The sequence below is a fragment of the Gadus macrocephalus genome, chromosome 6, assembly GCF_031168955.1.
Source record: "Gadus macrocephalus chromosome 6, ASM3116895v1".
NCBI lineage: Eukaryota > Metazoa > Chordata > Actinopteri > Gadiformes > Gadidae > Gadus > Gadus macrocephalus.
In genome coordinates this window covers 17,960,466-17,972,847 of record NC_082387.1, presented here as the reverse complement: position 1 = coordinate 17,972,847, position 12,382 = coordinate 17,960,466, and the positions used below count along the sequence as shown (strand labels likewise).

At 40.9% G+C, this 12,382-nt stretch overlaps 2 protein-coding genes across 4 annotated transcripts; one reads left to right on the top strand and one right to left on the bottom strand.

The window, feature by feature from the left end:
* The first annotated feature begins 232 nt into the window (after positions 1-232).
* On the top strand, positions 233-3,617 carry elac1 (elaC ribonuclease Z 1). Its single transcript, XM_060054667.1, has 5 exons — positions 233-497; positions 657-863; positions 1,168-1,226; positions 1,381-1,591; positions 1,922-3,617. Exons 1-5 carry the CDS (start codon positions 341-343, stop codon positions 2,392-2,394), a joined length of 1,107 nt encoding a protein of 368 aa, XP_059910650.1. The 5' UTR covers positions 233-340; the 3' UTR covers positions 2,395-3,617.
* mier3b (mesoderm induction early response 1, family member 3 b) lies at positions 2,697-10,891 on the bottom strand. Of its 3 annotated transcripts, none has more exons than XM_060054662.1 (14): positions 10,824-10,891; positions 10,018-10,042; positions 9,603-9,748; positions 9,182-9,304; positions 8,943-9,066; positions 8,705-8,775; positions 8,496-8,568; positions 8,049-8,197; positions 7,839-7,920; positions 7,464-7,558; positions 7,229-7,356; positions 6,800-6,901; positions 6,495-6,652; positions 2,697-6,102 (listed from the first exon to the last, which is right to left on the bottom strand). In XM_060054662.1, exons 1-14 carry the CDS (start codon positions 10,830-10,832, stop codon positions 5,630-5,632), a joined length of 1,758 nt encoding a protein of 585 aa, XP_059910645.1. In that variant the 5' UTR covers positions 10,833-10,891; the 3' UTR covers positions 2,697-5,629. The 3 variants fall into 3 exon arrangements, with proteins under 3 accessions (XP_059910645.1, XP_059910646.1, XP_059910647.1); XM_060054663.1 differs by lacking the exon at positions 10,824-10,891 and adding an exon at positions 10,554-10,817; XM_060054664.1 differs by lacking the exon at positions 6,800-6,901.
* Between the last annotated feature and the right edge of the window lie 1,491 nt (positions 10,892-12,382).

Genomic DNA, 12,382 nt, shown 5'->3' with positions numbered 1-12,382 from the left:
AATGCAGTATTCCCACTCACTGTATGGAAGGCAACACTTGCCCTTATCTAGAGCTGGTTTACCAGTACACAACGTTTAAACTGAGCAAATAAGTCATGCCAACAGACGTTACAACGTCTATCAATTTCCACCGTGTGTAAAGCCTGGACCTATTGAAGAAGGTATGACGCGTGGATGGGATGACGTCGCGTCGCCCGCATCTCGCTCCCTCGTCTGTCAGCACGTCGCCTGTAGATGACGTCACAGCAACGTGATTGGTTACCTACTACAGCAACCCCGTTGTTGCTGGTTGATGAAAATGTCCGATTCTATTTGTATTTGTATATAATTTCTGTAAACAATGACAATGGATCTGACTTTCTTGGGGACTGGATCTGCATATCCGTCCCCCCATCGCGGTGCTTCAGCGCTGGTTCTCAGGACGGAAGGAGAATGTTGGCTGTTTGACTGTGGTGAAGGAACTCAAACCCAACTCATGAAAAGTCAACTAAGAGCAAGTGAGTAACGTTAGTACTTTAGGTCAAGAAATCTTGCAATTTCTGTTTGATCAATTTGATCATGTCGCTAGGGCTCCAAGTCCCGAAAGTTACTCGCTTCTGATACATTGATCACTGAAAACATGTGTACACTAACAATAGAACGTTGTACTTCTCCAGGTCGCATCACCAAAGTTTTCATCTCACATTTGCACGGGGACCACCTATTTGGTTTACCCGGTCTCCTGTGCACCGTGAGCCTACAGACAAACCCTAACCCCACTCAGGCTCTTCCCTGCTTGGATATCTATGGCCCCACGGGCCTCAGGAAGTACCTCAGGGTGACTCTGGGTCTCACGGGCTCACAACTCATCTTCCCTTATGCAGGCAGGTACCAAATATCAATACACACCCGTTGCATCTATAAACTTTCCCGTGCCCGTCTAATAGTGATACTGGGAGAAAATACTGCAGTAGTAGAAGTAAATGTCAGTAAACATTCATGTCAGTAAAGCTTATATAAAACACCTGATGTACCCTTAAACACAGAATCTTATGATTTTCCCGAAAAATCATATGAAGCCTATTATTAAGAATATCAAACTACTACTATCTCTTAAGTATTTTATATTTAACGTTATGGTGATCTGATTAAGGTGTATGTTTACTGTGATACTTTCTTTCAATGTAGTTCATGAGCTTGAAACTCTGCCTGACCAGAGTCCACCCGAAGGTCAGCTGAGCTTTGAGGTTTGTGTCACATTTTGAAATATAAATGTTGCAATGTGCAACCTGTAAACAACACAAAACAAGACTTAAAGTAAATTGAGATGCACGTCATCCCATAATAAACTAGCATGCCACCTGCTTCTGAGTTTTTCCTCGATGTTTCCCGTCTTTGAAGATGACTTCAGAGTCTGGTGCGCTGCATCCTCAAGAGCAGCTGGGGAGGCGCGTCTCCCTGGACGTGTCCACCGACTGCTACATGCTTTTTCAAGACAAGAGGTTTGTGGTGAAGGCCTTCAGGTTGTTCCACCGCGTACCCTCCTTTGGCTTCTGCGTTCAGGAGCATGACCGACCTGGCAGACTCAACACAGAGCTGTTGAAAGAGTTAGGTAAAGCAGCTTTTTTTTTAATGACGTTTAATGCATTTTCTATAAATTGTTATTCTAATGTGAGGGACAAGTTGACGTTTGCTTGGCTAAGTGCATGGCTGAGTACTACTATTAATCTCAATAACAACAGTGCATCAAAGAGAATTTCACATACACATACCATCCAAACACAGCAGGGCCTGGACTTGGATCTGTTAATGTTGACACAAGTAAAAAAATGTATGATTTTTCAGAACCTAGCGGTACAGTGGACCAAAATGATGACATAACTAACAGTGACACGGTCTGTGCAGCGCTGCTTGTAACGTGAATAATCCTTAACGCCTCTAGGCCTCAACCCCGGACCCCAGTATGGCCGTCTGAAGGCTGGGGAACCCGTGACCCTGGAGAACGGCCGTGTGCTACTGTCTGGGGAAGTCATGGAAGAAGCTATTCCAGGGAGGAAAATCTGTATTTTAGGGGACTGCAGTGCCATTGTTGGAGAAGGACCGCTGAAGGCATGCCACAGAGCAGACATTTTAGTGCACGAAGCCACACTTGCAGATGAGCAGCAGGAAAAAGCAGTGGAACACGGGCACAGCACCCCAAAGATGGCTGCCGCAGTAGCCTTGGCTTGCGTTGCGCAAAAGCTGGTTTTGTATCATTTCAGTCAAAGGTACAAGCCTTGTGCCCTGCAGAAGGAAGGGGATGACGATGACATTCTCCTGCTCAAAAGACAGGCTGAAGACGCCCTCCAAGGTAGCGGTGTAGATGTTACTCTGGCTGAGGACTTCCTTACTCTGGCAATACCCCTAAAAAGGTAGTTTTTAATATTATATGTGCATTTTATATGCATTTATGATTCAAAATTGCTAAAAGGCCACCCTTTTCAGAAGTTAACTTAAAGATGTAGACAAACCAATTACAATATACTTGTAATCTCCCTATAAAAAGGTTATCCCTAAGGTACCCCATTAACAGATTGCATGACATTGAACATTGAAACCCACAGCATCACAGCATGATTCTGTGGGGGTTATGAACAATAATTGTAATATTTGTCATGCCAGTTTCTATGCAGATATAGCTCATCATTGCAGCGGTTTAATGAGTAAAGCAAGAACAGAACCTTTTCCAGAGCTTTATTTCTGGATCTGTACACAAGTTATTAAAGTACAACAGAAAATACAAAATAATGTTTAACAAAAGAAAATAACATGACTATGTACAATTTTTTATAAACAATAAAGATAGATTTTTGAACATTTTCTGATAGTGAATGTTTTGATTGTCTATATTTCTGGATATACATAAGTTTTGTAGTTTTTTATTCACAAAAAAGGTATTTTTCTTTATCACCAAAGGACTTAAATGTATTCTTAAAACCACAACTGCTATACCTTTTCCTTGTTTAACTCCAAAAACAAAAATGTGTTAGTGCTTGCGTACACACACAATTCCGATACCAGTTATCAATAAAAGGTCACATTTTTCGAGATGGGTGGTAAAATAAAAAATAGCCTACTTTTAAGTCAATGGCCTTTACATTCGGACAGTTTGTCTGTATTTGTACAAAAAGGACAGGCAAAATAAATTATCACTGCACTGCTAACGCTAGAAGAGCCGAGAGGATCTACTAGGGCTGGGCAATTAATCGAATTTTGATCACGATTTCGATTTCAGCGTCAAAACGATCACAAAATTAACATAATCAAATATGTTTATCATTTTAGATTGGAACATTACATTTTTGATCATTTTGTGTATTTTAAGGCGAAAGTTGTTACAAAAAAAGAATTCGGAGACATGCTGAATAAATACATGTTTTTAAACTCAAAAATAATCGTTTGAATAATCGTGATTTCAATGTTGACCAAAGTAATCGTGATTATGATTTATTCCCATAATCGAGCAGCCCTAGGATCTACTGCATTTTACTGCACATTGCATTTTTCAAAGAGAAACTAGCTCTCCACAGACAGCGGCTACAGCCATCTAAACCATCGAGGCTAAACAGAGACACTTTACTGTTTTTTCTTTTCGTTTCGTTGTAAAAAGGGAAGATGAGTCTTTTACACATGACTTAAAAGATTAACACAAAGAAAATGCAACATTGAGTAATAATACCAATGATAATCAGTGTAGCAGTTACTTCAGAATTGGGAAGAGAAGACAGCGGTCATGCGTGGTTAAGCAGTCTCTTGGTATCTGGGTGTAAATTCTTTCTAAAATGGAAGATCTAAAATAAATCCAAAAAACGAACAAAACTATGTTCAATTGGGGAGAGACAAAATAAATCTGTACATATCTACAAATTATTGCCTTTTGACAAAATGAAATTACAAGCTTTGTTTTTCAGCACTGATTCACAAGTGTTAAGAGGTCAGGTAATAGACTTTAAAGGCTATTTGCTAATCAATTTACAAGAAAGACAGAAGTGAATGTCTCCTATGATGCTGGACATTAAGTTTTACTAATTCTGATTTCACAAACTAATGATGGTTCAAATAGGCAAGAATCCTGTCTGTACACACAAAATTGTGGATTAAACTGCAGATTTATGGACATGAAGAAACATTCAGCCCAATGTACCCCTGAAACAAACTACTTATATCACAATGCATAGATAAATTAACACTACTACTGCATCCATTCAACTGACAAAACGACTTCACCTTACAACTGCTTGATTCAGTCTATAAGAAAATAGCTTCATTTCTGCTACAAGATGCCGACTGGACACAAAACAAAAATAACAAAACAATGCAAAAGCATACTCTCTAACAGTGCAGAGATTCAAAAACCCAAGAGTGGCTTATAATGAAGAAATAATACTGATAGCAGGTAAATGCAAACTGCCAAAGTGGTTTATAACTGGCGCTACTTACAAAAGAAAAGAAAGCATTATTAGAACTGTCAATGATAAAAAATTAAATTAATTGACTTTGGATTAACATTGCGCCTACTTTTTTTCCGTCAAATTAAAGCTAGAAATATTAACTAGGACGACCATAATGCTTTCTGGTAACTTCTATTTTCATATTGCCTCTGTTATGCTTTAGAAGTGTAATGATTGCTACCTTACTATGAAAAATAAAAGGATTCCTGTAATGTTACTGTAAACAAGTGCTGTACAGCCACCCAGGTTAGTGAATATATGGAATTAATACATTTCTTAAATAAATCAAAGATCAATCGAAGGAGAGCATTAAAAGGTCAATTGGGATTCCTAGAACACGATTCCTTTTGGCAACTTTGGATTGTTAAACTGAAATGACAAACAAACTATGAAACAAGCTTCCACAGGAGAGGAGAACAAAATAGTAAAAAGTAACAGACCGCTCAGACAGGAGACCGTAGCAACTTAAGTGCTTCTTCCTGTGACCGTCTAGGTCTCCGTGCTAAGTTAAGGATGCCTTTCACTTAAAGCCAAGCTAACCGTGAAAGGTAAAAACAAACCAAACAATACAAATGAATCCAACCGGGCTTCAATCAAAGAACCTGTAAACCAAAACACTGAATTAACAAATGTACCGATTCAAAAAATAAACACAAAACACTATTAAGCGTATGCAACTGAAAACGATTAATATAGGCTGAAACATAGGCTGTTTTTGGCAGCTGAATACAATGGCAGGATTACGTGTGGATGTGTGAGGGGAAGGAGGAAGATACACAACGCTCCTCAAACTGCAGCCTCTGGGGCCCAATGTACATGGACGTTCACACACACACACACACACACACACACGCGCACGCACACACACACGCACGCACGCACACACACACACCTCAGGTCCACCAAAACAAATAAAATAAATGGCTATATAAACTCTTGAGAGAAAATCAAGATTTTAGTACTATATGATAGACATCACTGATGTCATATTACACAAAAAGAACAAACAAAGTATATTCATTTACATATATATAGATATATGTATATATATTTATATAATAGAATTTAAACAAATCCGAGTCTCCAGTGGGTCAAGTCTTATGTACAAGTGAGAGGTTGGTTTTTAAAAGGGATGGAAGGGGGGGCGTGGCCGAGGACGATCACTCTGACTGCAGTGCGGCGCTGTGCTGTGTGTGGTGTCGCGCGTGCGCCCCCAGAAAGCCGTTGGGCTCGCCGCTGCCGGCCAAGCTCCCGAAGTCTGTGACGGAGACCGCCATTTTAGCGCCCGTGATGCGGCGGTGGTGCGTTGTGGTGCGCCGCGCCTCAAAGTCCACGCCGAGGTTACCCACCGAGACGTCGCCGATGTAGGAGTCGGGCAACGCCATCTTGAGTCTCTTGGAGGGCCGCTCACAGTCCTTGCCCCCGCACCCCCCGCCCAGGTGGTCCGAGTGGTAGAAGCCGGCGTCCAGCATGTCCAGGCGACCGGGGTCGCCGCCGGTGGCCGAGAAGCCCATGGGCTCGTCGTGGCTCAGGGATCCCCGATGGAGGCCCTCCAGGGGGGGCAGGCCGTAGCCGTCCATGCAGCCCCCGCCCTCTGCGGGACTGCACACCGTGGCCACGCTGTTGCTCAAGGCTGCAGAGCACACGACTCGGGGTCAACACAGGGGCGCCGGCTGGCTGGTATGCTAGCTAAATAATATCTTTCTATAGCGAGTTAAAATGTACAAATATGAGGTTGACTCTAATATTATAAATGTTAAAAAAAATAAATAAAAATAGCGGGACCGTGTAATCCGTCCTTTCAACAAACAGGGGAAGAATAGTAAAACCAACAAAAATATCTGAAGTAGTTCATTCGAATTGAAAAATGTACCTAGTATTAGATTATGAACAAAAACGAGATATATCTTGATCAATCCATCCATCTTCACAAACCAAATGAACTCCAACTTTAGGCTCTTGCTAAACCTGCTAGGGGCCCCAGTGTTGACGCCCGCCCCAAGAGGGAGGAGGCGGTCCACTCACCGGTGAGGTCGCTGGCGGTGATGGAGTTGAGCAGGCTGAGCTGCTGGTCAGTCGCCTGCTCCATCCTTCCCCCGCCTCCGCCTCCCCCAGACGCCACGGAGGAGGAGCTCTCCACGGCCAGGCCCTCCGCCTCGTCCACCAGCCTGTCCATCAGGTCCCTGGAAGACAGACACAGGTCAGGACCAGCCCACTGGGAGTCAAGCCTTCAAGAATAAAAGGGTCAGTTTAGATAGTACGATGGAGATGCGTTCTCCAACACAGGGAAGTGTGCAATACGACTCTGACACCGCTAAGAATTCACAAACCTTCTGCATTCGCCCCACATGGGGGAACAATGTGTTTTCTGGTGGCGCAAGGAAAGTGGGTGCTGGGATGATATTCGAGGCGTTGAGATCTTTGGGGTGGCGCTATAACGCCAAATAACAGCATAAGATTTTTGTATCCTCCTTCGAAATCCATCCAACATAAATTTGTGGGAGGCCAAATAAGCTCTACAGACCCTCCCATATAATCTGATGTAGGCAATAATCAAAATAAATACATTTAATTAATTCTGTTATGTTCGGTTCTGAATATTCAAGTTCAATCTCAACATTCAACGACCGGCAGCTAAACCAACAGTTATACATTTTTTTTTAAATCTTATCTAGATAGTCAGACCACTCTAGCTTGAAAAACAGTCTAACTTTTGAAACGTGAACTTTGAGAGGCTTTCCTCACTCTTTGTTACTTACGTCACACCAGGATAGCTGTTATACTTTTTCTTCCCGAATCGGTTCTGCTGCACAAAAAAGTCAAACCGCTCCGACTTCTTCCACATGTAGTAGAACGCCACACACTGTGCTACAGACCGCGTCGGCACCTTGGAAAACCAGAGCAAAAGGACATTTAGAAAACATGTTCAATCCCACACAGTGTGGATGAATCCACTAAGGGATCCCAGGGGCAGGGAACGGAGCAAAAGGTCACCTTGTGTTTCTGTATGAGGTGAAAGTTTTTGTCGTACATCTGTAGAGCGTGTTCAAAACTTCGGCACTCCTCTTCTGTCCAGGGAGGGGATTCATCTATAATGAAATACAGAGACGTGCTATAAGCTTATCGGATATGTTGAGCGTATTGGTGTGATTTACAAATGACTTAACCAAGGACACCATCACTAACAATGATAAGACTATATGAAAAACTTGATTTTATTTCTGTATTCCATGAGCCATTTATTAACGTATCCATGTAATGTAAAGCTTTATAACAAAACTATTATTATCATTACAAGTGAATTGACATAACATTTAATTTGTAACAGGATCTTAAGTTCAAGGCAATAATAATGTTTCTAACGCTTACCCATTGTGGATTTAACGTGACTGCAATATCGTTCTAGTGCTTCATGAGGGTTAAATTTGCAGTTTAAAAGTTCAAATAACGCCTGTAGGGAAAAGAGAATTCACAATAAAACATTACACACAGCATTAGACAGGCCATTTGAGTATTGGTCGTGTCCAAGGCAATACACTTTTTTTGGTTTAAAAGACGAGAGAAAACTATGAGGCTGACCTTCTCGTCGTCCCGGACCGACAGCCCTGGTTTGTCACATCCCGTCTTTTCCTCAGCAATCCGTGACAAGACGTCCACCAGAAACGCCCTAACCTTGTTTTCTGCCAGCATGTTTGGACTCCAGAGCAGCTCGTCGTCGTCTTCATAAACTGTTGAGACAACTCGGCAATGAGATTTAGCCTTGTACACCCTGTGTGTTCTTTAAAGCCAGCACCAAACAAAACTCTTCCTCTCCCCTCTGGCCCAACAAATAATATTGGTAGCCGGCCATTTAAAAAGATGAAGCATCAATATACTCCCCTTCTTGTCCCTTTACATTTAGTCCCTCGTCAACAGCCTGTTTTCAACTCGGAAGTTGCAAATCTTTTGTTTTAGTCTTTAACTGGTTAGGGGGACATTAGACAGGAATGGGCTCAAGTTGTAGTATAGTGCAATGGGACGGATTACCTTTCTCTCCATCTTCATAGTGACAGATACAGGCTGGGACATCAGCTTGATACTGACTCCCCACCATGATTTCCTATAATCAAAAGCATAATTATATCATTACAAATATGAATGTATAATTATGATTAGTTTCTTTACATCCAACAAGTCAAAGGATATATATGCAAGAGTAACATTTCTCTTTTTTCAAATGCAGAAATCATGTTTACCTTTCTCGAGTCCTCTGGACTGGGGCCATCTTCATCACACTCAGATTCCTTATCGCCGTCCATCGCATTCGCTGAGAAAGACAATAAACAACTTGTCAATAGCTACTCTTTCATAAAGAACACAGAGCAACTACTGGACTGACAGCTATATCATGCTGAATCAAACAACTCAGCGCCACCTTGCTGGACTCTTATTTTGAAAATCTCACTTTGAGAACCAAAACGCTAGTTAACTTACATCGGAGGGTTCTGGGGAAGAAGTCTGTGGCCTCGTGGGATGTGACTGAAGGAGTTAGATCATCGGCTGAAGACTGGGTCTCCTCCTCATAATCACCCGACAGCAGGTCTTTAGCGATCTCCTCCTGAACACACAAAAACACAGAAGTCATTTATTATGAGAGTATTTCATCTATTGCTGCAGTTTTAATGAATAGGACTGGACATGATTGTGAAACTGCTTTACAGTTAGCCAGTTACCTTATCGAGCGTCATATCTGGCAGCTCGTCTGTCAGGTCACCAGAGGAGCTGTCTATACTGGAGCCTGCTGACCCCTCATAGCGGTAGATGGCCAGCAGCTCCTCCAAAGGCATATTACCCTCCTGTTTTAACAAGGGAATGTAAACAGAGCACATATTTAACAAGGCTTCCATTTACTGTTATAATCTCTTTTGAAGAGATGCACTTAAACACCAACTTTATTTTCTCGTAAACATAATGTTTAGCTTTTTAGTCTACGTCATCTTGAACAAGATATGCTGCGTGTTGCCATTATCCATACATATAGACACGGCAGCGTTTATCATATACCCTATGAGTCAAACAAATCCTTGTGGATGCACCACAAAATGCATACATCCAATTCTTAAGTCACGTCATTAACTTTGCATTCATTCATACCTTCTCCAAATCTGCAATTTCAGAATTGAAGTTCCGCTCTCCTTCCAGCGACTCTTCCTCCTCTAAGGTCCTCTCATCATCGTACTCATGAACTAACATCTCTGCCGTGGGGTCAAAGTCATGGTCTTCTGATGATAAAGAGCCAACTGAGGGGACAAATCATAGGCATCTTATTTCTCTTCACAAATAGTCACCTCTACTTTACAGGTCACAATACCACCATTAGTAATTACTAGTGCCAACATAAATCCAGGGTTAGCAAAGTGTTAATTTAGGACTAAATTGAATACATGTTTGAGCATAGCATGATCGATTGTTTCATGCAAACCCCATAACCCTACAAGGGTGAAAGAGTATGTTTAGCAGTACAGCCCAAAGCCGTGCCGTTTGGCTCCATTTTCAAAACGTTTCTTACCTGGACTCGAACTCCCAAAGGAAGCCTACAGAAAAGGAGCCATAGCACAGTTAGGACTTGAGTTTATAACATTGGACATAGTGCTTTCAGAGCATTCGGCATAGTATATCGGTACAGTTAGTGGTTCGTATTACGTTCAGCGACCATAGCTCGACACTGAAAAAAATATTTTACCGCTAACATTACCTGGAATAGGTAGCCATCGTTAGCCATACCGCTAGATACACACCGGGCTTAACATTGCAATAAAAGCTGCGACATGGTTAAAAGCTATTGTTGCGACAGCATGTAGAAGAGGTTAGATGTTCGACTAAAAATACAAATTATTAAGATTCGGTTTCCAACCTTAAGCTAGCGATCAGGCTAATATGTCCAAAGTAGCGCTATGCCTCGAAAAATGTAAACACTAAATGTATTTTACGCGCTTCTTTGATCGCTTGTGTTATTCAAGGTTTAGAATTATATTTTGATACGTTTAAACCAGACAGAAAAATACACAATTCCATTCATTAGAAACACGACAATATTGCCTTTACCAGCGGGCTAACATTAAATTGACGTATCAATTTCCACGGTCGCTGTACCAGCTGAGAGCGGAGGCGCAGCGGCCTGGTAGTAGTGGATCAATCTATATATTCAATCGTATTTTAGACCCACAAACACCACAATTTTTATACAAAATATTCTATATAGCAAGAAAAATACATTAATCATCCAGTCGATGCAATACAAGTCCAAAATCTAACATGTACATTTAAAAAATATCGATTTAAAATACACTGCTTCTCCCCTGTTTTCCCTCTTACCTCCGCCATATTGGTACCTTTAGCTAATGGGCTCGTTCCAGCCCAGTACCCGGATAACGGCTCTCAGCCAATCACAGCTCCAGGTACCACTCTCAGCCAATCACAGCTCCAGGTAACATTATGAGTCGTGAGGCCTTTCAAATTGTAAATGTATAGATCTAACCTATAATAATTTATCATTTTCTTATGTTCTAACATATTTTAGATCGATTGTCATGAAACAAGTAGTCTGTATAGCAAAAGTATTGCATTTATGTAATCTAGCACGTCTTGTTTCAGCACAAGTTGCTTTGTTAATTGCATATTCATTCATACATAACATAAACATGATCATCATGTCTTCTTAATATGTTTTACAGCTTTTCGTCACGCTTACTTTAGATTAATTTATCGTCTCTTAATCTATTTAATTAAACAAATTCGATTTGTTCAGCAATTTCAGAACCACTGTGCAAGGATTTAAAAAGTACCTTTAAAATGTCAGAATATGCCTCATTTTCAAAACACCCCAAGAGAATGACCAATAGGGGGCAAACAACGCCCCTGTATTACACCTTCCAATTTACTTGGAAATTGTTATAGAAGTACAATACTATGTTGGACGAATAACAATGTAATCAATATATCACCCACACTACCCCTCGTTCTGCCTTCTTCTGCAACACTCACTATTATTAATAATAAAAGGCATTGGTTACAGAAGGCCTATTGTATTTCATCAGTAATGCCTAAAATATTTTAGATGCCAATAAATACGGTATGTATGTTTATGTATAAACTAATAAGGGTAAGAAATTTAACTGGAAATATCCCTTTCCCTCTTTTTAATTTAGTTATTTGGACAAATAAGGATCAGCCGGAAGAGTTTTGCCGAATAGAAAAGGGCTCAGATTGACAACCCCGTTATCGACAAAAAGAGAGGAAGTATATATTGCTGGATTACAAATTAAATGCCTCTCTTCACAAGCGTACGCCCACTCTGTGCTTCTCTGGGCACTGCCAACCGGAAGTTCAATTAGATGAGTAAGAAACAGCGAACAGAGACAAACAACAACAATTTGAATGGGTGAGCTTCATTAAGTACTATTCACCTTCACACGCTATGGTGTCCAATCCTCATTTGGCACAGTTGTTCCCACGTAAAGATATGAACTTTAATGTTTGTTAAAGGGACCGAGTTTGGTCAGTTTGGTTATTTTTGCACCATGATTGCAGTACCTACTTTTAGATGTTTACATTGATATTATGTCATGTTGGTAATGAGGATATGACGATGATGATGCTCAAAATGACAGTGTAGCATGAGCAATAGATGTTTTTCAGTAAATGTGTTTCTTTCGGGAAAGGAGAAAAAATATGTTTATCATTGTCACTCGTTAAACAAACAACTTTGAAGCAACACCGGAAAGGTGTTTTTATGTATTATTATTTTTACCGGATAATGTGGGGGCCACTTCATCGCTGTATTTGTAATTCTCTGTTTACAGTTTGGGTTGTTACTTCCACACGTTTGAGAAACAGGGTTTGGGACAATAATGCATTTGAGGGGGTTGTGCTTA